The 26,908-nt window shown below is 36.7% G+C and overlaps 4 protein-coding genes and 1 long non-coding RNA gene across 6 annotated transcripts; 1 reads left to right on the top strand and 4 right to left on the bottom strand.

Moving 5' to 3' along the window:
* Positions 1–4,275: 4,275 nt before the first annotated feature.
* LOC130746292 (ABC transporter B family member 21-like) lies at positions 4,276–9,933 on the bottom strand. Its single transcript, XM_057598864.1, has 12 exons — positions 9,496–9,933; positions 9,336–9,390; positions 8,938–9,113; positions 8,625–8,846; positions 8,171–8,409; positions 7,515–8,040; positions 7,083–7,356; positions 6,164–6,993; positions 5,800–6,066; positions 5,446–5,709; positions 5,041–5,334; positions 4,276–4,750 (listed from the first exon to the last, which is right to left on the bottom strand). Exons 1-12 carry the CDS (start codon positions 9,793–9,795, stop codon positions 4,394–4,396), a joined length of 3,804 nt encoding a protein of 1,267 aa, XP_057454847.1. The 5' UTR covers positions 9,796–9,933; the 3' UTR covers positions 4,276–4,393.
* A 1,739-nt stretch (positions 9,934–11,672) lies between these two features.
* Positions 11,673–14,696, bottom strand: LOC130746297 (uncharacterized). Its single transcript, XR_009022085.1, has 3 exons — positions 14,609–14,696; positions 13,856–13,927; positions 11,673–12,137 (listed from the first exon to the last, which is right to left on the bottom strand). It is a non-coding gene; the product is annotated as an uncharacterized LOC130746297 (long non-coding RNA).
* Positions 14,697–16,464: 1,768 nt separating this feature from the next.
* Positions 16,465–22,618, top strand: LOC130746295 (pyridoxine/pyridoxamine 5'-phosphate oxidase 2). 2 transcript variants are annotated; one of them, XR_009022084.1, is made up of 8 exons: positions 16,465–16,945; positions 17,033–17,082; positions 17,184–17,241; positions 17,511–17,543; positions 17,631–17,726; positions 18,474–18,641; positions 18,723–18,937; positions 22,172–22,618. XR_009022084.1 is itself a non-coding variant. In XM_057598867.1 (7 exons), the coding sequence occupies exons 1-7, from the start codon at positions 16,862–16,864 to the stop codon at positions 18,822–18,824; spliced, it is 591 nt and encodes a 196-aa protein (XP_057454850.1). In that variant the 5' UTR covers positions 16,466–16,861; the 3' UTR covers positions 18,825–19,114. The 2 variants fall into 2 exon arrangements, 1 of the variants encoding a protein (XP_057454850.1); XM_057598867.1 differs by lacking the exon at positions 22,172–22,618 and having other exon boundaries at positions 16,466–16,945; positions 18,723–19,114.
* LOC130746293 (laccase-6) lies at positions 19,159–22,212 on the bottom strand. The gene is made up of 6 exons (XM_057598865.1): positions 22,046–22,212; positions 21,815–21,966; positions 21,322–21,566; positions 21,094–21,222; positions 19,568–20,506; positions 19,159–19,476 (listed from the first exon to the last, which is right to left on the bottom strand). Exons 1-6 carry the CDS (start codon positions 22,163–22,165, stop codon positions 19,346–19,348), a joined length of 1,716 nt encoding a protein of 571 aa, XP_057454848.1. The 5' UTR covers positions 22,166–22,212; the 3' UTR covers positions 19,159–19,345.
* A 2,857-nt stretch (positions 22,619–25,475) lies between the features above and the next one.
* Positions 25,476–26,590, bottom strand: LOC130746294 (uncharacterized). The gene has a single exon (XM_057598866.1). The coding sequence runs from the start codon at positions 26,550–26,552 to the stop codon at positions 25,476–25,478; it is 1,077 nt and encodes a 358-aa protein (XP_057454849.1). The 5' UTR covers positions 26,553–26,590.
* Positions 26,591–26,908: the final 318 nt, after the last annotated feature.

Here is a 26,908-nt window from a genome sequence, read left to right as displayed (position 1 = left end):
CTAATTCCGCCGATTACTTATTATTTGAAATAGTCACACTTTATCTTTTGATATTTTTTTTGAGTTTTAGTTCAATTTGATATCTCTTGACAACTATAATGTGGTTCCTAAGAAAACTTGTCATTTAGCAATTAGTAATGTTCTGTCTGCGCATTTTAAAAAAATAAAAATTGTCCGCAGCTTATCTAAGAGGGATGTTCTCATCCTTCACTTGCAAATTTCAATATAAATGGACTCTGTTGTTAAAAAAAAACTGGTCATTTAGTAGATTTTCGGATAAAGGGATATTTCCTTTATTGACTTATATCAATGAATGATTAGGAATTATCAATTAATATATTAGAATATTGTTTTATATATCCGCCAACATAGACCAATAATATGTTATATTTATAAACAAAAGAAATGATGCATAACAAACTTGGTTGGATCATAAATGGCACCTAGCTAGTTATGACCTCGTGACATTATTGCAATCTAGCATTTGGATTTGTGGCTGTCTGAATATAACAGATAGAATCACTTCCGGGCTTAATTGCCTAATGTAAATAACTCACTTGCAAAAGAAAATAAAACATTTTTATTATTGATGATAATTAAAATTACAATGCATAGTAGATGAATGTGTTAAAATATCATCTTTTTAATTTCAGTATGAACAAATATTATGTAGTATTACTTTTCAATCAATCTAATCATGTCAATATACTTCTCTTATAAATACTTCCGTGCTTTAATTTGTATCCACCCTTTAGTTGAAAGTTGGAACACGTGATGTTTAAGGAAAGAAGTCACGTTAATGAACAATATTCCAGTTTCTGAATTGCTTGGTAGCTAGCTAGTTAGAAAATGTGCCCAGCTTTGGAATTCTTGTGTAGCTGCAATTTCTTTTCCTACAAAATAGTTCCATAACTTTTAATTTAATGAAAGAGTATACACCTATAACATATAATACATGCACTGGTCAAATGGAAATAATTGCAAGGTTGAGTACCTAGTTCAAAATGCGTACAAAAGTATTAAAGTTGGTAGAATTTATCTTCAAAAATTACATTCACAGTTTAAAAGTCTTAAGCGTGACGATTGTTGGAAATTTATCTTCAAACAATATATTCACTAGTTAAACATGGCCGTTGACTGTGCTTTGTTACAGTCATATTAATAGTTACACCTTACATCACAGCATGAATGGGTAAGCATATATAATGTCATGTATATGTACTTATGTGTACATGGACAAATTAGAATTAGAAGTCGGCTTGAACTATCGTCAAAAGTACCTTTTTAATAGTTTAGTCAAAGTTGAAGTGTCGACTAGATTTTTTTTAAGTCCTAAATAAATTTTGTTGTCACCATGGTCAATGTAGCTTCCTTTTTCTATTAATTTTAGTCTATAAGTTGATTGAGTATTCACTAACTGGTAATTAAGGATACGACAGTCCCATCGCATTATGATTATTAGGCCAAGTCGTAACCTATAATGTTAAAATATGTAATTGAGTAGAACCGGTTATTTTTATCAGAAAAAAAAATGACCTTAGAAATCATTACTAACAAAATCTAGCACATCTAATATATAATTGATCTCTTTAAGTATTTAGTGCAATATTCGATTCCTAAGTGATGTGTATAATTTTTTTTTCTCGAAAGAGTGTCGAGTGAATTAACCTCATTGCTACTGACTGTGAGAATACATTGGAAACTAAAAAGAAATTATCGGCATCGGTGGAATCATTATTGAAATTATGGGTAGCCTTTTAGCCTTTTTTTTTAAGCCCAACCCAAAGGACTAAGTTTGTTATTGGGCTGGGTTGAAGATGGATTACCTTCCGCCAGAGAATTAATCGACATAATTGGTCATGTATCAAAATGCATGTGGTATCTAGGGATGGCAACGGGTAGGATCGAGCACGAGTTTTACAATTACCAAACCCAAACCTAAATCCCAGAACCTAAACCCAAACCCAAACACAAATCTTATGGGCGATAAAATGAAATCCATGCCCAAATACATTGGGTTTCAGATTTACCCGAAATCCAAACTCAAACCCATTAGTTACGTAACAACTCAATCCTGAACTTAATTACTTTCATATAAATTAAAGTGAAATTCATAGAAAGAAAGAAAAAAACAAATACTATTCATCATCCTCATCCATCACTAAAGTGAGACAACAATAGTTTATAGTTTACTTTCTCAAACATACAAAAGTACAATTAATCATCAAACACTAAGAACAAAGTTTATAAATATATATATATATATATGTATGAGGGTTTTTTTGTAATTTTATGTTTTGGGTATCTTTGGGTTCGGGTTTGGGCGGATATGGGCACGGATTTAACTAATACCAAACCCAAACCCATAAATGGCCACAGTAACGGGCAAAACCCAAACCCAAACCCAAATCCAGTCAACTCGGATTTTGCCCGTCAAATCGGATCGGGTTCGGGCGAGGACCCACTGGTATCTTGTGCTTCAGAAGTGTCCTTGGCTAATAATGTCTCCCATTTTGAAGACATTGAAGTAGTTAGTAGTACTAGTAGTGGGATTCCAATTGCTGAATATGAATCATTTCCAACTAATCAAAATCTCAATTGCAGATTCTGAAGGAGATTCAAACATAGTGATTATTCAAATTTCAGCCACCATATTTTTTTATAATTGTCACAGGACCTCCTAAATCTTCTAACGAAGATGAAACTGGGTTTCTTGATAATTATGAAACTGCAGGTTTCAGCTATGGAAATTTATCTGATTAGCTATGTCCTTTTCTTTAAGGGTTTTATAGAAAACTATTTTAGGTTTGTTTGGAAACAATTTTGTTGAAATTTAACATTGTGGAGAAGTGAGAACAATAGAAATGCTTGAACAATTTGCAGATGCCAAGTTTAATTGAAGTGTGTGTTCTTTCTATTATGAAATTTGTGCCTTTCAACAGACAAGAAGGGAATATCAACAAGAAGTGGTAGATAGGAAGCTCAACAAATTCCTAGCTTTCAGGTAAGTCATAGAAATTATTGTACAAGAACATTTTCTTTTCAAGTAAAAATATGCAAATTCCTTTGAAGTGAAGTTAACTGTTAACATCATGTGTCCTTTACCTGATCAATGATTTTTTCTAACAACATTGTTCTTGTTTGTTGATTCAGGCAGAGGTGGCTGTGCAATCCAACATTGTGCATGAGATTAAGGGAAAACCCCTTTACCTATAGTCCAGGTTGGTCAGTGAATTTTATGGGTTGCTACCTTTTTTTGTTCTGCAATGGTGTAATGTCATAATGTTTACAATTCCATATAGTAATGTCACCACTGATCTCTGGATTCCTTTGATAACTTCTTTATATAATCGGCCAATACTGATGCCTATTATGCTTGGAATTCCATCTTCACAAACTAGTCTTGTTTATAACCAATCTGTTTCTGTAGCATATTGCCCTTTATGTAGTTCTATTTGCTGATAGTTTATACTTCACCACATCCAATGTGACACTTAAACCCGAAAAGGTATTTACACTGAAATTACTTTTGTGCATGATTTTTTTAGCATCAAAGTAGAGGTATTTGTAGGAATTAGTAGCAAATGGTTCTTATTGAATAACTGATAGCCTTTACATTTCAGAAAAGCTTAAAACATGCGCAGTGATAGAAATAAAATTAAATATAACCTGCTATGGATCAAAACCTTGAGATAAGTAGACAGACTATCAGATCCGAGTCATCAATGATGCAACTCATCACAGATTCACCATGGGCAAGTTGTGGTAACATAATTCGTATACTCAGTGAATATCTCATGATTAGATGTAACATAGGCGTGTAAGATATTTTGGAGTGAATCTGAGCCATTTATTTTAAGTGACCCTTTAAAATGTCTAGAACATAAATTAAGGGCAAAACTTTTACCATCCTTTCTTTTCCTTCACCCTGCCCTTTAGTTAGCTTTCTGAAATTAATTTGTGGTAGCAATCTTTTCCTTAAATTAATTTCAAGAAGCTATCAGGAATAGTGAGGTGAAAGAATTGAGATGGTGGTAAAATTTTGGGTTTAGAACTAATCATAACAGGAAAATTTGAGATTATTGATGTTTATGTCAACATTTTATATTGCTTTAGTTAATACTGTCTCTGCCAATTTAACAACATTTTCCACTTTTTGTCGCTCTACCAAGAAAATGAGCTGATTTTCGCCTTGCTATTGGACTTTACTGAATTGAAGTGAAAAGATTGTAGAACAGAACTTGTTAAATGAGAAGGAATCAAGAGGCATTTGACTGAATCTAGTGTCTCAACCACACAACGGTTTGTATTATATATAATAGGTGCAATATTATACAGTACAATTATACAAGATATCCTACTTATTTACAAGATATTCAATAGAACCGAAATATCATAAAGTAGTTGCACTTGTATGAAGTTGGACTAAGGAAGCATAAAATCCATCCTTAATGTTAATGAGAGTCTCATGCCTTCCTTTCTCCACTACAACTCCATTTTTAAGCACTGTAATCACATCTGCATTTTTAATTGTAGATAGACGATGTGCCACAACCACAGTTGTCCTGTTTACCATCACCCTGTCTAATGCATCTTGGACACCTCTCTCTGACTCAGAATCTAGTGCACTTGTGGCCTCATCTAGTAGCAATATATTTGGACTTTTTATTATTGCACGAGCAATGGCTACCCGTTGTTTCTGCCCACCAGATAGTTGGATCCCTCTTTCTCCCACTATTGTATCATAACCCTACAATAGGAAAAGTACAAAAACAAAAAATGTTAATCACAGCTGCAGAGGCTAAATAAAAGGGAAAATTTGGTGTTATAAAGCTCTCGCTATGCGCGAGGTCCAAGAAAGGGAAATATTTTCTTTGTGAATCTAATGTGCCTTACATTGCTTTTCGCAAGAGGCTGATTCCACAACTTAAACCTGTGACATTGCAAAGGCACTTGGCAGCAACCTTACCGTTGCGCCGAGGCTGGCCCTCTTGTTGAGGCAAAATAAGGCTGAAAAATGTTTAGCAACAATTTTCTTACCTGTTGTAAGCCACTAATAAACCTATGAGCATTAGCTAGTTCTGCTGCAGTTATGATATCTGCTTCAGTTGCATTGTCTTCCTTTCCATATGCAATATTGGAACGGATAGTGTCATTGAACAAGACTGGCTCTTGGCTTACAATGCCCATCTGCTGCCTTAACCACTTGAGCTGCAATTTTTGAATTTCTATACCATCAAGTGTAATTTGACCTGAATCAGGGTCATAAAATCTTTGCAACAAGGCAATCACTGTGGACTTCCCACTTCCACTTTCACCAACAAGGGCCATAGTCTAGAAGAACACAACAAATTTGACTGGAACATTAGCTACATCATGCAGTTTAAGTGATGTAAATGGAGTTTAAGAAATAATAAATAAATAAATAAAACCCTTGAACTTTACCTTTCCAGAATGGATAGTCAAACTAAGGTCTCGGAAAATTTGTATATCTGGTCTAGATGGATACTTAAAGCTTACATGACAAAGCTCTATTTCTCCTTTTGTGCGATCCAGCGTGGTACCAGATTCATCACTTGGATCTATCTTTGACTTCCTGTCAATTATTTCAAATATAGAAGCAGTGGCCGTCTTGGCTTTGCTAGAATCAGGAGCTAGAGAACTTGATTGTGAAACTCCAACAGCTGCCATTGTTAAAGCAAAGAAAACCTACAAAACATTTTAAGATGAAAATGCAATACTTTTTCACTTCCCCACAAGCTTACAGTAAATGTTGAAGAAGTGTCATAGATTTAGTACCCGAAAAACATCTGAGAATGACGCCTTGCGAGCGTCCACAAATTTGGCTCCAGCATAGAAAGTGGTTGCATAGACACTAAAAAGTAAGAAAAATGAAACCCCAAATCCTGTTCCACTAACCAAGCCTTGTTGTATTCCTGTTTTAACAGGACCCTTACATTTCGTATTGTATAGTTCCATGACTTTCTCTTCAGCACAAAAAGAAGCTATTGTTCTTATGCTTCCAACTGCATCATTAGCAACTTGACTCGCTTCCTCATACATCATCTGCATTCATTTGCATCACAACAGTTAGAATATGTTACAAAATCTAAATCATGCAGTTACTTATGTAGCTTTGTATAGTTGTGGAAAAGAGGCCCACCTTTGCATCTGCACTGAATCCCTTCATGAATTTCATTTGAACATATCCATTCATTCCCATTAGGGGAGCCATGACAAGAACAATAAAAGCTAGTTGCCAACTTGCAATGAAAGCAATAATCAAACCTGTCAATGCTGTTGCTATGTTTTGAATCAATAGTCCTAGGGCATCACCAACAAGGGCGCGTACAGATGCAGCATCTGCTGAGAGCCTTGCACCAATTGCTCCGCTTGAGTGCTCAGGCTCATCGAACCAACCAACTTCCATGTTGATCACCTTCTCAAAACAAAGCAGCCTGATACGTTGGATTAACCTGTTGCCAGCCACAGAGAAAAAGTAACCTCGGACCGGAATTACCACTAAAGATGCAACTCCAAGGACAACGAACATCAGTGACCAAAACTTGGAGTCCTTTTTCATATCAGGAAATGGTTCGTATAATGTTTTAATTACACTAGAAAGCAAAACGCCATATATTGGAAGTATTGTACCATTTGCTATGGCAGCTACACATCCAATTAGAAGTGCTGGAATCTCTGGCTTATTTAGGGAAGCAAGGCGTAGGAGTGGAACCTCTGGTGATTTTTCTTTGGGTTGTAAATTTTCATATTCAGCATCAGGGTCGTTAACTATAGGTAAACCTAGAGAAATTGAAAGTGAACGACGCCTACTATTACTCAAAGATGATCCTGATCTTCTAAGTGACTCCGAGGAAAGGTTTCTCTTGTTTTGATTGTCTGTACTTTCTTCTGAATACTCGTTTACTTGTTGTAAACGTATAAGTTGAGAGTAAGCTCCCTCAAGATCCTTGAGTAATTCTACATGTGTTCCTGATTAACAACCACAAAATATACATATAATCAATGTGTGGCTCAACAATATAAGTCATCCATGTGTATTGAATACATTTCTTTCTTACCTTTCTCAACCATTTTCCCTCTATGAATTACAGTGATCATGTCAGCGTTCCTCACTGTGCTCAGGCGATGTGCAACAACAATAGTAGTTCTATTGACCATGATCCTATCTAAAGCTTCTTGCACTGTCATTTCAGATTCTGAATCAAGTGCACTTGTAGCTTCATCGAGAAGTAAAATTCTTGGATCTTTCAGGATTGCTCTTGCAATGGCAATGCGTTGTTTTTGTCCGCCAGATAGCTGAGTTCCATGCTCACCTACCATGGTGTCCAATCCCTAGAAGCACGATGTGAAACTCTGAACATTACTTAAACAAGTTGTGAGATAAAGAATGCAAAAATAGCTTTGAAATTGTTTTTTTTTAGGTAAGGCAAATTGTATTAAAGAAGCACAAAAATAGCTTTGAAATTGTATAAATGGTTAGAAACTAGAACCTGTGGCAGTTTATCAATGAATTTAGCAGCGTTTGCAAGCTCCACAACAACCCTTATCTCTTCAATTGTGGCTCCCTCTTTTCCATATGCAATGTTATCCTTAATGCTACATGCAAACAACGCCGGCTCTTGGCTAACAAGGCCAATTTTTCCTCTGATCCATCTCAGCTGAAAGTCTTTCATGTTGATGCCATCAATAAGAACTTGACCTGCCTGTGGATCATAGAATCTCTCTATCAAACTTATAATTGTAGACTTTCCACTTCCACTTTCTCCTACTAAAGCTGCAGTGGTACCACTAGGTATATAAAGAGAGAATCCATTGAATATCAACTCCTCGGGTCTTGTTGGATAACTGAAATAAACATCCCTTAAATCTATTTCACCATGAATATCATCTAATATTTCTCCGTTTGGATCATAAGCATCTATCTCTGGCTTTCGTTCAATTGTCTGAAACATTTTATAAGCTGCAGCTTGACCAGCCGCAAAAGCACTTAGGGAAGGAGACGCCTGACCTAGAGACCTATAAGATATGAAAAAAGATGTAAATAAGTTGAGGTATGCATCTATTTTATCTCTTTTGGTCTCTATGGTTGTTTATGTTTCAATAAACTTCATTAGCTCATGAAATATATTAAACTGAATTTACTTACATTGAAGCAGTTAAAACAGCAACGATGATATTGGTCACCTGACTTCCATCATATCCTTTATCTATTATCATCTTTGCTCCAAACCATACAGCCAAAGCATAACTGCAGAAAATGACTGACATAATCATGGCATTGGCCATTCCAGAAAAGAAACCTTCATGAACTCCTGATTTGTAAGCATCTGCAAGAAGTTTTTTGTAACTAGATACTGCTTTCTTTTCCCCAGTAAATGATGCAACCTGGAAATATACATGGCCAAAATAATGATGAATAGCATAGCATTGTCAAAAATAAGCATAAGGGCGGAGCATGTTTGAATTTTTTTTCTATAATTGATTTTAAAACCAAAATCAATTCTGAGAAATATCTTTCGGTGTCAGAATTGATTCTGAGGAAAAACAAGTTGATATAAACATGCTAGGATATGCTGAATTTTGCAGAAACTTTTACATACAGTTTTTATTGAACCAATTGTCTGTTCAACTACATGTGCAGCTTTTGCATATGCTTTTTGACCCCGGGATGCCATCCTTCCTATGACATAGGCCATAGCAGCGCCTGCAGCGACAAGAAGTGGAAGAGTGGATAACAAGACAACAGTAAGAAGCCACCCTCTGATAAATGATATCACGTAGCCCCCAATGAATGTAGCTATTAGCTGCAAAAATTTGCCAACCTGTTTAAACAAGAAAGTGTTCAGTAACAACAAAATTCAATATGGCTTTTGCTTCTACTTTACATTCAAGTCTTGTATAGTAGTATAGTACCTTCTCACCCATGGCATCTTGTATGAGAACAGTGTCCCCTGACATTCGCCCTATCACCTCGCCGGTGTTTGTTTCCTTATCGAAGAAAGCAACATCTTGTCTCAATATAGTTTTCAAATACAAGCCCCTTATTCTTGCAGCTTGTCTCTCCCCTGTGGTCATCCAGCAAGCTACCTCTGAAAAGTTAAATTAATTTTAAGAACAGTGTCTATTTTTCAAAGTTTTCTCATAGCATTTCGGATAAGTTTCTCATTCATTAGAATCAATTCTGAACAATAGAAGCTACAGACACATAAGCTTCTCACAATTTGACTTCATAATCAAACAGTAGAAGGCTTACCAAACATGCTTACTAAGATATTGAGGTAACAGAAACTTTGATTGCAAAATATACTTACGGAGGAATGCAGCCACACCATTGCCTATTCCCAAGTAAACAAATTTTAGACAGACCTGCAATTTTGACAGCTTAAGTCACTAATAGACGATATTAGGACTGTATTATAATTCAAAGCTAAGTTCATGGATCACTGGTAAGCTCATTAAATTGATAAGTACCTTGGAAACTTGGTTGACAACGTCAGGGCCAAACACGTTATTTCCAAAGCCATTAACCAATTCTCCGAACAGCAATGCCATGATAGGCATGCTCAAACCATTTCCAATGGCTCCAATGGTGCCAACAATCATCAACAAGATGTCAGTGGAGTCTGCAAATGAGAACAGTCTGTGATATGGAACAGTGTCATCATGTTTACGCGCTTCTTCAGCATTCTCAGGCTTCATATCAGAATAGATAACCCAGAAATTACTTGTGTAAAATTGTAAAATCAGGTTCAGGTTGAAGCAAATTCTCATGCGGTTCAAGTTCCTTTTAAAGCTACACAGTCAAGCTCCAGGACATGGTTTATAACATTTTGCAGATTTAACAAACATGGTTTATAACATTTTGCAGATTTAACAAACCTGTTATTACGCGTGGAACTCTAAACATGACGCAACAAGAAGAACACAGAAAAACTGCTACATGTGCTTTTCGACAATCCTATTACATTGGCTTATCCCACAGGATTTCAAACACAGCAACAACATATAATTTTTTTTTCATGTGAGTCGTGTATATCAATTCAAATAAATTTATAGTCAACTACTTTTCTTGTATAAGATACTGATTTTGGTTTCAGTTTCTGACTAACCGCTACATGATGAGAGACAACACAGGAAGAAAAAGAAACAGCTTATCACTGGATAAAAAATAGATTTAGCCTTAGTTAATTGGTAGTTAGTTGAATCATGTTTACATCATCTCATATCAAATTTAGAACATAATACTGTAATAGTATCAATTCAATTTCGAAGGAAGAAACATGCTGCTCTGTGAAGGTTCAAGCTAAAAAAAGATTATCTTTTACTGAAAGAATTAAGGCTTAAATAAGTTTTTGGTCTCTAACCTTTACTAAATGCTTGGTTTTCGTCCTTCGCCGGAGCAAAGGTGGATTTTAGTCCTAACCTTTGCCGAAATGTTTGGTTTTCATCCCTCCGGAGCTCTGGGTCAACGCCGGAGCTCCGGTAGCCCATGTAGCATTGCCACGTCAGTTTAATGAACTGACGTGGGATTTGTTTTTCTTTTGAATTAAAAAAACTAATTAATTAAAAAAAATTGTTTAAACTTCTAAAAAAAACTTAATTTATTTAACTTTAATCCTTAATCAAATCTTTAATTTTAGTCCTAAATTTTTTATTGAGCTGACGTGGCCATGCCACATGGGTCACCGGAGCTCCGACGTTGACCCAGAGCTCCGGAGGGATGAAAACCAAACATTTTGGCAAAGGTTAGAGACTAAAACCCACCTTTGCTCCGGCAAGGGACGAAAACCAAGCATTTAATAAAAGTTAGGGACCAAAAACTTATTTAAGCCAAGAATTAAATATACCAGCAGCATTGTGACTGTGTGTGGGTGTCACGTTAATAGTTTCAACTAAACTATAATTATCATCATAATAGCGCGTAATGACATGGATATATACATAACTGTTAAAATAAACAAAGCTGTGTGTAATTGAGTAAACGCGTAACAAGGGGAGAGGGGGAGGAATTTTTAAGTTGGATATTTGTACACTTTCAGGTGAATAAATACTTCTTCTTTTGAAAAATTATTTATCGCACAGTTTTAATTTTTTCTCGACATATATCTATTAAAGGCGTAAATTTCATTAAAATATAATTAAAGATTTAGATCTTCACATTACATGATAATGTAAGAACTAACACATAACACATGAGAAGTTTAAATCTCTTATTTAATTAGTTGTAGTCCATTGAAATGAGCTTATTAAATATATATTCACCAAAAAATGAGCTTATTAAATATATGAATATTTTAAGAAATTTATAGAAATAAAAACTAATTTATTTAAGAACATAAATATAATGAGAAATACTAGTAGTATATTTTTCTCATCAAGGGTGGCAAAACGGTCAGACCGTTATTTTCTTTTATATAAAATATAAAATGAATGATATTATTGAAAAATCAGCGCTTAGACCCCGAATGATAGCTCAAGTGATTAGAGTTAGATGACATATATGTTGAGGTGGGGGAGGTTGTAACACCCCGACTTCCAGGTGTCACTTTAGTAACCAAAAATAAACTTTACGCGGAAAACAGGTAAATTTTTTTTTGATTGTTTCCTTTTAATAAAAGCAATAAAGAAATAAAGACAAAGCCCAACAACTAAACTAACCGATAAACAACATATACAAAGGTACAGCCTCTGCTGCACTATCCCGTCACGCGCACACGCAGTGACTCCAAGGTAGCGTGCCCGTAGGCGAATATATACAAACCAGAACTGTACGCAAAAGCATCAAATATACCACTATCCAAGAGAAGGTCGGCCTCAAAATGGCCTCAACCCAAGACCCCTATAGTCCGACAGACTCTCTGTGATCCTCAGCAAGAGAACCACACAAAAAGCCATATATCGGGAACCTACCCGGTCCCAAAAGTAAGACGAATCAGAGCTATGACAGTGACAACCAACTCAAAAGACTCTAACCACCCATAACCCACACTACTATTATCGACTCTCCCTCGATCAGCCATGAAGTCTGGGTCCTCGTCGAAAGCTTCAGTAATAGACATTTCGCTCCGGGTCTTTCCCGCACAACGAATCATCACGAACCGGCTGACAGACGCCTGGCAGCAGGCCGACCGCCCAAACACAAACATACAAACAAAGCCAAGGTGCTAGGGTCAACTTACAGAATACAATAGATATACAATCAACATGCGATAAAGGGGGTATATACATATGTTGTATATATATACATATAAGTTATGTATTGCCTACTCTAAGGTATATACATAGCATGTTCTCGAATCTCCTACACAGTTCAATCATTAATACCTAACGATGTTCATCAACATCAAATCATCATAATCTCAACATATGAAGTTAGGTGATAAGGTTAGTCAAACAATGTATCGTCCTCCCAACACACACGTATCCAACTAAACCAAAGTTCCCTGTCGTTGCCCTAGGGTAAACGACGATGAAATCTCACGCTTCCATGAAGTCTCACGCTTCAATGGGGTCTTACGCTTTCACGAAGTCTCACGCTTCAGTGAAATCTCACACATTCACGAAGTCTCACGCTTCAGTGAAGTTTCGCGCCTTCACGAAGTCTCACGCTTCAGTGAAGTTGCACGCCTCCGCAAAGTCTCCCGCTTCAGCAAAGGTGTACGCCTCCGCAAAGTCTCCCGTTTCAGCGAAGGTTCCCGTCTCCACGAGGTCTCCCGCCTCAGTGAAGTTTCTGCTTTCACGAAGTCTCACGCCTCAGTGAAGCTTACTCACTTTCACGAAGTCTCACGCTTCAGTGAAGTTCCATGCTTTCACGAAGTCTCACGCCTCAGTGAAGCTTACTCACTTTCACGAAGTCTCACGCTTCAGTGAAGTTCCATGCTTTCACGAAGTCTCACGCCTCAGTGAAGCTTCCCGTTCCTCACCATGGATGGACCATTCCCGTTATCCATCCTGGATGAACCATTCACGTTATTCATCCTTGGTGAACCATTCCCGTTATTCACCATATGATGAACCATTCCCGTTATTCATCATTTATGCAAGGTGAACCATTCCCGTTATTCACCCGATTGATGCAATATGGTTAGCCAAACAACGAATCGCCCTTACCACGAAAGCGTTTAGCTCACAACCCAATCCCAACAAAACCATGAGTTAGTGTCGGTCAATACAACACAACTCCCACCACAAAACCCACAAACAAAGCTCAGAGTCTGTGCCGGTCAATACAGCACGACTCGAACAACACTCCCAAGAGTACTAGAGTACTCGGTGACTTTCAATCATCACCATAGCTCACCTTAGTGGCTTTTCCCAATTCCAAAACTCTCCAAACCCACAACAAAAGCCGACTTTTCCCCGTCTTTCGTAAATATTTTCCCCTTTAGTTCTCTTGTGATTATTCGTTTAGTAAAAACGTTTCGAATTGAATTAGTCAAGTTATGAGTTTACTTCTCAAAGTCTAAGTCTCCCAGAGTCTCTAGTTTTCGAAATTCTAATCATTCTAAGTTTTCCAAAAACCCTCCAAAAGAAGTTTCCCGGGGAAAGTCTAAGTATTCAAACGAATCCCAACAAATGGCTAAGCCTCAAACCCCTCGTTTGGACTTGCCTAGGGTTGTTCATCCAACCCGAAATGTCAAAGATCACCAGATCAATGAACCTCCACTCCGAAGTTGCGTCAAAACGCTCAATTCAACACATCATCAATATCATAAGTTATGAAACAATCATAACAAGAAATCATCATCATATACAACATCAGATAAAGCATAGGTCGAGTTTATCGACGCCTATCATGCAATCATAGCTAAATATAGCAAGTTGCCCTAACCTCGAGCTGTTCCAGCTTCGAAATCAAGGTTGTCCTCAAACAGTTGCTCTGAATATTCCAAAGTTCCTTCAACTGAACCTCGGAGAAAACAAAGCAGAATCCGAACAAAATCGATTAGTTCGATCGCAAAACAATACATAAACGATAGACAAAGCATCAAAGATTCAGAATACGACAAACGGGTACTAAAGGACAAGTTTTCGAAAACGAAAAACTCCCCCCCCCCCCTTAGGAAATAGCCCACGGCCATAAGGAGAAAAGAGCTTCGGCTCTTTTTCTTCGATCAAATCAATTTACAAGGTAGTTTTAGGGTAAAACTAAGGCAAAGAAACTGTCAGAACAATTTTCGGACAATCGGGTCGAAATACACTACGCAGGGGCATTTTGGTCCAAAATAAAGGCTCAAAACTTCAAAGTTATCAGTTCTGAAAACGGATTTGACAGCAGCGATCCTCATGACATCCGTGACAACAAATCCTAAAGGCACGAAGTCAGATTATAGCTTTACGACAATAAAGTTTCGAAATGTGAGACAAAAAGAGTTTTGAGTCAATTTTTCAGATCCTGGACAACTGAATCGCAATCAGAGTTTACTGACAGAGGTTTTAGACTCAGGGGAACATAAGGAACATAACCCAAGCGAGAAATCAGAGAAATCGGACAATTTTAGAAAAAGCTCAAAACTTAGAGCACAGAAACGACTTCAGAAACGCAACAGAAACAACAATCAGAGGTAGGAATCGTGTTAGTTACCTTGATACCTAGAAGTAGGGACGAACTGCACGAAGATTGGTCAAGTTTTCGCGAAAATCTCTTCCTCCCTTGCTCTCCACGAATTTGGGCCACTAATGGAGGAAAATGAAAGATATTTTGCTTTTTCGCCTATTTATAGGCGGGTGAAATCGCGGGAAAATGAAAATTTCGCGATTTCGATTTTTGCAGCACGATCACCGAGAAATTCTAAGAGAGATTCTGGCGTCAGAATTCCAGAACTCAAAACAAATATCTAGGATTTAGGAAAAACGATATCCAAAACGCCAAAAGCGGTGTAAGTTAGTCTGTCCCGAAAAACTACTTTTTGCTGTGATGCTCAAACGACAAAACTTCCAACAGAAGAAAGATTGGAAATGTCGAAACAAGTCTGGCAACGCGGACGGAATCTTCGTTAGAAGTCCCGAATAGAAAAAGTCTTCATCCATTGCTCGAAAATAGGGTTTCGAAGCAAAGAAATTAGCGTTGGCGGACATCCGAAAAGTGAAACCTATCGTGCGTACAGTCCAGAGTTCCGAAATGAAACGCTGGTCGATGGATAAATAAAGAGAATCTTTAAATTTTCCGAGAGTTCGAAATCTCACTCAAAACGTTGCTTTAAGAGCGAAATAGCCTATTCTGGACACGCTCGCCATAAGGCAGGTGTGCAGACGACTCGCACTAACTCCGAAAACAACTACGCAACCTTCCTCAAGCAATTCCTGAACTTTCTTCTTCATTAATCTTTCTCAAATGTCAAACTCCTGTCACACTTACACTGATTCCACGCGTGAGTCGGAAATTAATTTGTTTCGAAAATCCGGGTCTTACAGAGGTCTAGCGATCAATCCCTGGAATGTGCAATTTATCTTTTCGATGTACTAAAAGAAAAATCAATGCTTACATCTCTTTATTTTACCTTTTCTTTCATCTAAAATTTAAAGAAAATAAAATTTTATTCAAACTCATATAACCTTTTATCTTTACTTTTCTTTCTTGAAGAAAATATCATTCGAATCTAGCTATTTCGGATAATGGTTTTGGACCAATTCACCGGGGCTACCTTTTACACATATATCAAACCGACAACCATCACACTTTAATCTTCATGAAGGCCAGAGCTAGGGAATTATTGCTCTGGTGAATAGTTTTGTCTCACTCATCGATACTGAACATGATATAATGGTTAGTGCCACATTCGAGCATGACCAACCCCTTCTGACCCACGAGAATTCGCTCCACAACATGGTTGACACCATAACCGAGCATGACCAGCAGCATAGGCCGATACAAGTTGTGATTAGGGTTTGGTATGATGTGATTTGGGTGGCGCAAGGTATGTTGGGGCCAGTGGAGATGAGGGGTGAGTCGTGGTTGAGGTTTAGTGAGGCTGGGAGGGGGTGCGATTGCCGAGATGGCACACGATCTTGCAAGATGACCATGAATGTTAAAAACAAAAACAAGAAGTCAAAACTTTAGAGGGATAAAAAATGAAATATTTTTAAAAGGACTAAAACTTTAGGGTGGCACCTAATATGCACCACTTTTTAGTGGTGCAACCTTGCACCACTATACCAATTGTCCATTTTACCCTTGTTAAAAAAATTATTTTATAAAAAGAAAAAAATATTGGTATTACCAGGTGGATTTTGATGGGATTAATTTTTTGAACAGGAGTAAAATGGACAATTAACATAGTGGTGCAAAATTAAACCACTAAAAAGTGGTGCATATTAGGTGGACCCAAACTTTAGAGGTATATTTTGGGAAGGAGCAATTCATGCAGAACTCTTTTCTCTTTCATCTCATTTCCCATCTTTTTTTTCTTTTTTTTTTTCTCTCTCATTTTCCTCTTACCTTCAGGCTTCAACCATGAAGTTTCGTGCTTGAGGTGAAGCTGGAATGAATTCTTTCATAGCCCTATCCCGAGGATAAAATGTTGAATTGTACTCAACTGCTCTTAACGTGACTCATTTGACGACACAATACATAGATGTCACGACTCTATTAACATCGAATATCGAATCTTTTCTACGCGGGATGTAGCCTTACATCCTGGCAATTCTATTCTTTTATTTTTATCTATCTATTGATTTTGGGTGAAATGAGTTCATTTTCTTGGGATATCCTTCAGTACATACAACTTTGTGGCAATATAAACCGCCACAAAATTTTGTGAATATTTGGGTGTATAGACAGTTAGACACACAGTTAACTACACTTTTTTTCCAAAATCCCAAACCAGCTGAATTGAGAATGGGGAGTGTGCCATGGAAGCAGCTTCTTCTCAACGCTTTGGAATCCAACGCTCACCTCAAGCACTCTTCTTACATGCAGCTCGTACGTCAATGCACCCTTCATCTTCATCATCTAAATTCAGCTTGAATTTCAATTTCAATTTCAATTTCAATTTTCTTTGTGTTTCAGGCAACCGTAGGAACCAACGGAAAACCTTCGAATCGCACCGTCGTATTCAGGTTCGTTCGGTTCTTCTGTTTATCCCATCCCCTCACACATTCTCTCTACAGCTTCATGGAAACTCACCACATTGGGTTTTTTGGTTTTGGTTCTTCTTCAGAGGGTTCCAAGACAACACTGATAACATCCAAATTAACACCGATGCTCGAACCCGCAAGGTTGTTGTTCTTTTGATCTTTTCACAATCAAGTTTTCTAGCATTCAAATTCACTGTTGGAAATAAAAATTGGGTTTTGTTTGTTTGTTTGGAATTTAGTTGATTTTAGTTTTGTTCGTGATTGAATTGAATTAGCTTATTTTAGAATAAAAATATTTTTTTTAAAGTTATGTTACCTTCCTCAATTGTTGGTATGATTAAGATTTTCATTGTAAGAGCTCCTTACTTACATGGAAGTCTCTGTTGATTGTTGGGTTATTTATAGTGCAGATTGAAGGGCTCAAGGTTTGCTCCTCTGCTGAGGTAATTATTCTTTGAGGTGCATTTTTTTTTCTTCAAATTGCTAAGGGGAATGGATTTTGAGAGAGTGTACTTCTTTCTTGTGGTTAGATATGTTGGTATTTCACAGATTCCTGGGAGCAATTTCGGATAAATGGGAATGTAGATATCATCGATGGGTCGAATCCTGACCCACTAAAACTTCAGGTTTGTTTTTTTTGAGTTTTTCAGTTATTGAGTCACATTCTGTTAAGTTGTTATTCTCTTTGCCGTCTGGTCCTTGGGTCAAGTGTGGTTTGCACATTTGTACTACTGTTGCATGAGTTTTTATGTGAAGTTGTGGTATGAAAGGAGGGGGGGGGGGGGAGGAGATAGTCCAGGTAAAGCAATTGTGCTCTTTACAACCAATCACTTCTTCCACTGACTGGGAGAAGTGCAGCGCAAAGCGTGTGATAGATGATGGTGCATTGTGCTTTATGCTCTAGGGGATGAGTAAGATGATCAAGTCAGCCTGTTTGGACCGGTTTGAACAACCCCTCAACTCTAGTAATTTGTGGATAAGATGAGTTAAGGATAAAAAAGGTTCAATTAAATGAAGGGTGGGAGTCGGACATAGCACACAACCAACAACTTCACTTTTGATTTTCCTCAGGCCTACCACATGGCTAAAAAATGCTTAAATCATGACCAGTCGGCAGATGATACGTCTATTAACTAGATAGACTTGGGATTTTAGACTTTTTGTATTAACGCACCCCCTACATAATCAAGGAACCTATATTCTCCATCATTAAAACAGGGGGAGAAGAGAAGAAGAAACTTAAAAGGATTTGGATTTGGTTTATTCATTCTAACATATTCCAGGCTATATAATAATTATAGATATTTCTTCTTTTTAAGTTAGATACTATTAATGCTTTAATTATCCCCTCAGTTTATCAATTCATAATGCAGCAAAGAGAAAAGTCCTGGTTTGCCAGTTCACTGAGATCAAGGTCGCAATATATGTGTCCCAACCCTGGACTTCCTTGTCTAAATGAACAAGCACAACCGGAAATATCATTGGATCCTTCTACAGGTCCAGTTGATGCTTTTTGTCTACTGATTCTAGAACCAGATGGGGTAGTGATATCTCTCCTAGTCTAACATTAAAATATTCCTTTTTCACTTTTACATATTCATAATGATTTCAACCATCTACAGGTTGATTACTTGAATCTGAAGAATAACCAGAGGCTAGCATTCAAATCAAGAGTGGGTGATGCAGCAAAGAAAAGCTGGGTTATGGAGAGGGTCAATCCATGATAAGTTATCTGTCATATTTAGATTTCATTGCAATCAACAAAATACATGTGCATCAGAGAGAGAATTGACTAAAGAGTATCATTCAGATTCTCATCCTGTTCGATATATACCTAGTAAGATTGGATCTGAACTAGCCTCTTGATTTATAGTCTCTTGTGTATAGCATCTTATCTTATCACTATATGGACATCACTCTGGGAATTCGTGTAGAGGTGGAAGTAGAAACTTGGAGTGTAATGTAGTAACTAATTATTACTTTGATTTCAATAATATCAATACGTTTTAGTTTATTTCGCAATTCTGATGGATCAGGAGATATAAATCAAACTAAAGGAAAACATATTTGCATTTATCTTGACATTGTTCTTCTTTAAATCCATAAATCCATAAAAAAATCTTTTAAATGAAATGCACCAGTGCCACCTTTTATAGTTACAGTCTTACAAACTTAGAGCTACAGGATGGGAAAAAGGTCATACATTTGTCTGTTAGTACTTTTTGTTATGATATCTTTCTAGTCTTTAACATTGTGGTAGGTCTGATGGAGGCGGTGGTAATGATTCATTCGCTCCTTTTCCATTGTTCACTATAAATACCATTCCTAGTCCCCACGACTGGTGTATCTCAATGTGGCAATGCATATACCACACCCCTGCATAATTCATGTTCTTGATAGTTAGAAATCGATAATTCCTTGCTGTTTCAGAAAAAATAAGAGAAATGAAACAGACTAAGTTTTATACCTGGATTATCAGCGACAAAGCGAATTGCTGCCCATCCACCCACTGGAACTCCAATTGTATTCATGTATGGAGGATCCACTAAGTTGAATTGTGCAGTTTGTGGGTTGTAATTGCCTGTGCCGTACCCTATGACATAAAAGCTGTAGCCATGGATGTGAATTGGGTGGTTTTCAGTGTTGACTGTCCCTGTGTTCTGCAGAATGAGTTGCACCCTGCTTCCATATTCAAGGACCTTTGTTCTAGTCCCATTCAATGCTTGTGTGTCATATGGAATCTTATTTGGGGCACCATTAACAAAGTCATAGAACTTTGGGGGGGCGTCAGGAAAATCTTCAGTATATGATCCTTTAATCTTCTTATAATAAGCTTCCAGGATTGAAATATTGGGATGAATGAAACTTATATTGTTCATTGAAGCTGCCAGCACCCCATTCATAGCTTGGCAGTTTTGCTTTGGTGTCTTTGAGTGGCACTTTTGAACATTCAATCCAATTGTGATGAATAGGTTTTTATCAATTTCCTTAAAAACATTGACTTGATTCAGGCTCCTTAATCCATCCATGACTGTCTTTACAGCCAGTTTATCATCTAGTTTAGGTAATTTAGCTGCTACATATAAGCTATCCGGTGCAGCCCCCATATAGTTGAAGCTGGCAATGGCTGAAATGTTTTGATAATTGACAATCTTTCCAGACTTGTATGGTGCCACAGCCATGGAGTATTTTCCTACTGATTGATTAGCAGAAACAAGAACATTCAGTGTTTGGCCAGGTCCAAGCATCACTGTGTCTGTAGTGAATGGCTTTGTGTATTCAGCATCAGCTTCAATGATTGTTAACTTGTGTTTAGCAATGGAAAAGAAGTTCTCAGTGTTTAAACCTGCGTTAATCAGTCTTAACAAATATGTCTTCCCCGGGATCACATCAATTTGGTAAATATCTGAAATGATGAGGAAAGGAGTATGAAAGAAAAGGAAGACAGAAAATCCCTTACAAAAGTTAAAAGTTGTGATAGATTGATTTAGGAGATCAGTTCCAATGTAGTCTCATGGATGTTGTCATTATGCCAAGAGTGTTAGTGAAAGAAGATGAACATCATCCACCACCTATGGTGCGTTTGGGTAAACAACTTAATTAAGTGCTTATGCCAACAAGCGTTTATGTTATAGACGCTTTTCATAAACTAATTTGATGAACTTATTGAAATAAGCTCAAATAGGTTATAGGCATCTTAAGCGCGTATTCATAAGAGCTTATTCCTAAGTTAGTATAAGCAACTTATGAATATAAACTCAAAACAACTTATAAGTAAGTCTTGAGTTATATACATAGGGTCACTCAAAACCTTCATGAGCGGTTATGCTACAAGATAAACTGAAATAAGTTTTTCCTAATGGTGCTTAGTCCTGGTTATTTTGTATTAACATAATCAGATTGAAACATCTTTTAAAAATGTTAAGCAATTCCAAGAAATGTAAATCTCAATTAGTCAATTGTTACAATTTCTCCTGCAGTTATCTTAAATACCATTAATTGAGCAGTTGTAGTTGGGGCCTGGATGACCGTTGATGGTATATGCATCTGCTTTAGGAGGAGCTCCTCCACTTGCTAGAGTGGCATGCTCAATTTGTTGCAGATCCTGCAACCAATACTCCCCTGCAATAATTGGAATCAACCAGCAATAATAGCATTAGATGAGAACATAAAACTATGTAACACTGAATTCAAAACCAAGAGGACCACCTTGTAAGTTACCTAGTATGATTATATTTTCTTGATAAGGACTCTTAAATGGATAAGGTACCCTGGTCTTTGGGTAAACAATCATGGCACCATAAACCGTCCCTCTTAGCCAAGAAACATGAGCATGCCAGAAGAATGTGCCTTTCTGCTTCACCATTGAAAAGTTATAGGTGAAACTCTGGCCTGCTTGAATGGGACACTGTGTTATATAAGATGGTCCATCATACCAGCATGATAGCCTTTGCCTGACACCATGCCTAAAATTAAAAAATTCAAGATTGTTAGCTGTAAAAATAATATCTTAGTTAATAAACTGGATTTAAATCTTCTATCATTGTTTGGTTTCCTATTCCCCATCCCACCAATTAGTGTCATTTAAAAACAACACATGTAAGGTTATAATTGTCATACTCATGCCTACATGACAATTTCATTGGTGAGACAGGGAATGAGGTGCCAAATAGAGACATAAATATTGTATATGAGAGGTAGTAATAGGGATTACCAGTGAATTGTAACATTGAAAGGTGTCTTATTGGTGACTTTAACTATGATTCTATCATCTTCTTGGGCGTAAATTGCTGGCCCTGGAAGCATACCATTAACTGTAACAATGTCATTGGAGTTGCAAAGTTTAGTAACTCTTTTGGTTTGAACCTGTAAGTGACCAATTAAGAGCATCAACAAATAGAGAAAATGTGATTCTTATAATGTGCACTTTGACAGTAACTTGCACCTTGAAATCATAGAATCTGGTTGATACTCTTCTTGTACTTCCATATGCCATAAGTTTCACATTGCAGATAGTGCATGTCATACTCAGCCACAGCATAAACAAGATGACTAAGTTGGCCATTTTCAGGAGGAGTGAGCAAAGATGGTGGTGGCACAAGGTAGAATTAATGGAAGGGAAGCCCTTTAATAAGAGTGAGACTCTGTTTGGTAGACTTTTTTTATTGGAGGAAATTAAGAAGAGAAAAAGGCTATGCAGGTTCTATTCTATTTGTCAGCTTTCATGATTTCTCTAGCTTGAACGTGAATTGGTGATAATAAGATGTTGGGAAGTGATTATTCAACATGACCACATTGGTAGGGAAGGGTTCAGCATAAACTTTACTATCCCCTCCCCTGTTTTTATCTATTGATATCTTCTTTTATCAACATTTTCTGTTACAAATCATACCATTGACTGAGAATGGAGTGCACACATGCCTCTAAACATGCTCTCTTTCAAACCCCACCATAATCAACCACCTCCCTTAATGTTCTACTTATAATTTTCCATAAATTTAAATGCTTTTATGATTTACTTTTTATTCTAAAATAACATGTTCTGATCAAGTTGACTCTCAATATTAGAGCTCTCTCATACCCTCTCTAATATAGAAGGGTGTGCTGCTCTTTCCTTTTTAAACACTAAAATGTAATTTTTGAAACTCATTATTATCTGTTATGACATGACATTTAATACATTAAGTAATCTCTTATTGGTCAATTATGGAGGGCAGGAGGGACATGAACATGTTTTCCTCTTAATGGTATGTTTGGTTCCACGTTTGAGAGTCTTAGAATCAATTTTCATTGACCAAGATCATATTTAGATGGTTTTATAAATGTTTGACAATCAATTTAGAGAAGTAGTTTTAGTCCTAAAACCAATCATGCAAAGACGAGCTTCTATGGTTGTGGTGAACATAATCAATTGTGAGATTTTCTAATTCATAATATTTCCCAACACATTATTTTTCTCATAAACAATAACATATCCAAAGTCCACACATAAATCACTTCACTTTTCACTTAATTTTACCATAATCATATCCAAAATCAATTCTAAAAACGCTGATCACTCACTTAGTATTGATAGCTATATGGTAGAAACTCAAACTAAGAAGCAGCAACCATTCTCCCTTTAGTTAACAGAACTAGGATGTGAACAATAACAACTAATCCTATTTGATTATGTGTCTCTGCTGCATCATATTGGTTCCTCCTAAGATGTTCTAGATATTCATTTGCTTTAGTCTGTATTGTTGGCTTTCTTTTCACATGATTTAATCAACTTTGAGAGCTTCTTTCATCTAAAATCTTCATTAACAACATTGCTGTAAACTTATTAGTATTCTAGTCGCAAAGCAAACACATTTTTAAGAGTTGAACAAATAAAGCACTGAAAAGACAAAAGATTTAGACAGCTCAAAGTATTCATTTTCACGTTGCATTTGCGGGGAAAGGTGACTAAAAAGGGGTTCCTTTGTCCTGCTTTTATTTGACATTTTCGTCTTCTCAATCATAAGCAAAATTGATGCACGCCTTCACATCCCTAGACCACCATTATTGGTATAAATTATAGCACAACCTCTGTCACATTTTCAAAATACCTATTTTTTAGTTAAAGCTTTCTATACATCTTTCTGGTTGATTTGCTTAACAGGACGTTTCACTTGGTCATCACGCCTGCTGTGCATGGTAATGGTACCTTTTCCAAATGATCCATTTGCAAAGAAAACATTTCAATGCTAATTTTTTGTGTTGGTTTTATTTTATCTTCTCTTGTCTTCTAGGTTGATATCTACTTTAGCTATTTTTTCTGGACCTTTGTCATTTCTCGTAATTGATTCATTTGCATAGAAAACATTTTTCTGGACCTCACTCATAATTGATATAGGACACACATAAACTAATCTGCATGCCCCATATACAATCCATTTTACCATTTACTCCACAAGTTAGTTACCAAGTTCAATCACCCTTAGCTGGAACTATAATGACCCAGGGGCATGATGTCAAAACTCAAAAATAGCTTTCTTTGAGAGGCATTTATTTAAAGGACAAGTCTCTAACTAGTTTGGCCAATGGGCAAGAAGGAGCAACCAGATGATTGTGTCTCATGCATGCCATGGTATATATATAGTAACACTTCTAAAACACGCTTATGGCCAGCGTGTGGTATATTGTCAGTACCCTCATATAGAAACATTAATAGTGTATATAGTATATAGTTTCCCTCGCATGACTTGATGGCTCCTTCTTTTCATTTCCTGATTAAGCTAAGTTTTTTTCCCTTTTCCTATAGATTAAATGCCAAGTATATTTCAAATGTAGCATGTTGTTCAATAACGCCTGGGGCCAAACCCACGCGTATCAAGGTATGATGATCCTTTACATATCAACCTAGTAGTTTCATGATCCAAATGTACTTGTTTATGGAGTGTCAGCCTTGGATTCTTTACTTTCTGAATGTATTGAAGAAGGCGAGCCCAATGCTTTGATAAAAATAATGCTGACACATCTCTCTGTACTTTCTAAAGGCTCTCTTCTGAATGTTCAACAGCTGCAAACTAACATAAAATTTATGTTCATAAACATTGAAGTACAATGATGCCATGGGAATGAAATGATATTTTATTTAATATTCTTTTATGGTTAGATATGTTTTTCCCTCCTTTTCTTAAATGGCTCTCTATTTTAGTCTCTTTTTTTTAACCATATGTATTCTCTATTAAGACAATCTTATTCGACCCAAGTGTGATAAATATCAAAGGTTTATTTACCCTAGAGTGCGTTCTCATTCATATGAAAACTTTATTCCAATTCAAAATGTGAGGCATTGGAGCTAGCAGTAATTAATCATTAATTAACTCTAATTAAATTGTTACATGGATGATACCCGTTGCAAGCTGGAGTGTGGTAAATGTCAACAATCCCTCCGCCTCTGCCACCGTCACCGACACCCTCAATCCCTCTTGTAACATCCCAACGTTCGAGAGTTAATTCTTACTAGTGTTTTTACCCGTGCGCTGCACGGCGAAAGATTTTTCTAATTTTTTATGACAAATATTTTTACATGAAATTGACATGATTAACTACCACAAAACCATAGATAACAATTGAAATTAGATTTGATTTGTTTACACAACAATGAAAAACTGAATGAATCTAACAAAGGTTGATGATTACAGAAATATATATATCAGCAACAAAAAGATGTCATATGAACGTTATGCATTCCACTTGTTGCTTGCTGCCCCATTATCATTGAAAGTCTGTTGAATCTGCAACAATTTAGAAAATGTTTTAAATAAGTAGATCAAAAAATACAGCACGTTAAATACAATGTGCATTATACAAAGAAGTACGAATTCAAAGATAGATAATCTAACCATTCATATGTTCTGGAATACTTCTTCATACACAACATTCCGAGTGCAATTAGATACTACTCCTTTGTCATCGACTATAAGTATCTTCAACCCTTTTCTAGATTTTACTCTTGATAGAGCTACATATAGCTGGCCATGCGTGAACACCGGCTTAGGAAGGTATAATCCAACATGCGATAACGACTGGCCTTGGCTCTTATTTATAGTCATAGCAAAACAAACAGTAATAGAGAACTGTCTCCTTGAGAATTTGAAAGGAAGGCCAGTATCAGAAGGAGTTAAGCTAAGCCTAGGAATATAAACAGGTTTACCTGTTTTAGAACCGGAAAGAGCTGTTGCAACAATGATATAAGGTGTCAAAGCGCTCACTATCAATCTTGTTCCATTACACAATCCAGCAGACTGATCAATGTTTCGAATTAACATGATAGGGACACTAACTTTGAGAACAATTCTGTGGTTGGGAATACCAGAGCACTTAACATCATTTAGAAATTCTAAAGTGATCCATTCTGCATCTATTTCAGAGTCTTCATCTGACCTGCATGGTGTGTCATAACTCAAATATTCTGTTTCCTCCCCAGGGATCATTGACATCATGAAGTTATTAACCTCTTCAACACTTTCAAGAGTGGGAGCAAGGAGTGCTCTTTGTTCAAAATATGCATGGTTCTCCAAATTAGCAACAACATTGGGATATGCAAAATTGACTAACTCAAGTAAGGGATTATCGGACTCCCTCACCAACAAATCAGAGGGAATTTCTATAATAGAATCATCCTCATCGATTGGCTTAACCGTGCCATCGCCCACTTGAAGAAGCCAATCCGCAAATTCTTTGATCTCCAAGGATGAAGAAGAGGACCCTGCTTGTTGTAATCTCATGTTGGTAGTTAACTTCATTACTTTACAATGCTTCCATAGGTATGATGAATTCACAGAAGAAGAAATGATTTCTGATCTACTTCCTTTCAAAATTACTGGCAGAATCTGTCGAAAGTCCCCACCCAAAACAACTACCTTTCCTCCAAAGGGTTTATCGTGGCCAAAAGTTGCTTGGGTCTTCATGATGTCATTCATAGTTTTGTCTAGAGCTTCAAAACAGTGCTTGTTAAGCATTGGAGCTTCATCCCAAATGATAAGACTTGCTTTCTGAAGCATTTAAGCTTTATGAGAACCTTGACGAAATAGCATCCAATATCTATAAATTGACATAATTTGTCAAAAAGAAAATACGAAACACATAATAATCGAATTTATTCATTTTTTCTTCTATTATGCTTTAATCAAAATTTATTACTTGGGTATACGCTCCTTTATGTTCAGAAGTTAGGGAACAAACCAATTGTTGATGTTGTATGTTCATTTCATCCTTATTGTAATTAAGCTCATCTGCAACAAATTGATTTTCAAAACGAAAGGTCTCACAAAATGAT

Source organism: Lotus japonicus, chromosome 3 (genome assembly GCF_012489685.1).
Source record: "Lotus japonicus ecotype B-129 chromosome 3, LjGifu_v1.2".
Taxonomy (NCBI): Eukaryota; Viridiplantae; Streptophyta; class Magnoliopsida; order Fabales; family Fabaceae; genus Lotus; species Lotus japonicus.
This window is presented reverse-complemented; position numbering and strand designations above follow the sequence as displayed.

What these genes read in the sequence shown, in the direction of transcription:
- LOC130746294 (XM_057598866.1), bottom strand. Translation starts at nt 26,552, where the DNA reads ATGAATGACATCATGAAGACCCAAGCAACTTTTGGCCACGATAAACCC.
- LOC130746295 (XM_057598867.1), top strand. Translation starts at nt 16,862, where the DNA reads ATGGGGAGTGTGCCATGGAAGCAGCTTCTTCTCAACGCTTTGGAATCC. An exon ending in ACTCTTCTTACATGCAGCTC is followed by an intron (nt 16,946 to 17,032) that starts GTACGTCAATGC and finishes TTTGTGTTTCAG; the next exon opens with GCAACCGTAGGAACCAACGG. An exon ending in AATCGCACCGTCGTATTCAG is followed by an intron (nt 17,083 to 17,183) that starts GTTCGTTCGGTT and finishes GTTCTTCTTCAG; the next exon opens with AGGGTTCCAAGACAACACTG.
- LOC130746292 (XM_057598864.1), bottom strand. Translation starts at nt 9,795, where the DNA reads ATGAGAATTTGCTTCAACCTGAACCTGATTTTACAATTTTACACAAGT. An exon ending in TTGTCAACCAAGTTTCCAAG is followed by an intron (nt 9,391 to 9,495) that starts GTACTTATCAAT and finishes TCAAAATTGCAG; the next exon opens with GTCTGTCTAAAATTTGTTTA. An exon ending in CATTCTCAGATGTTTTTCGG is followed by an intron (nt 5,710 to 5,799) that starts GTACTAAATCTA and finishes AATGTTTTGTAG; the next exon opens with GTTTTCTTTGCTTTAACAAT.
- LOC130746293 (XM_057598865.1), bottom strand. Translation starts at nt 22,165, where the DNA reads ATGGCCAACTTAGTCATCTTGTTTATGCTGTGGCTGAGTATGACATGC. An exon ending in CCAGATTCTATGATTTCAAG is followed by an intron (nt 21,967 to 22,045) that starts GTGCAAGTTACT and finishes GGTCACTTACAG; the next exon opens with GTTCAAACCAAAAGAGTTAC. An exon ending in CTTTGTCGCTGATAATCCAG is followed by an intron (nt 19,477 to 19,567) that starts GTATAAAACTTA and finishes TGAATTATGCAG; the next exon opens with GGGTGTGGTATATGCATTGC.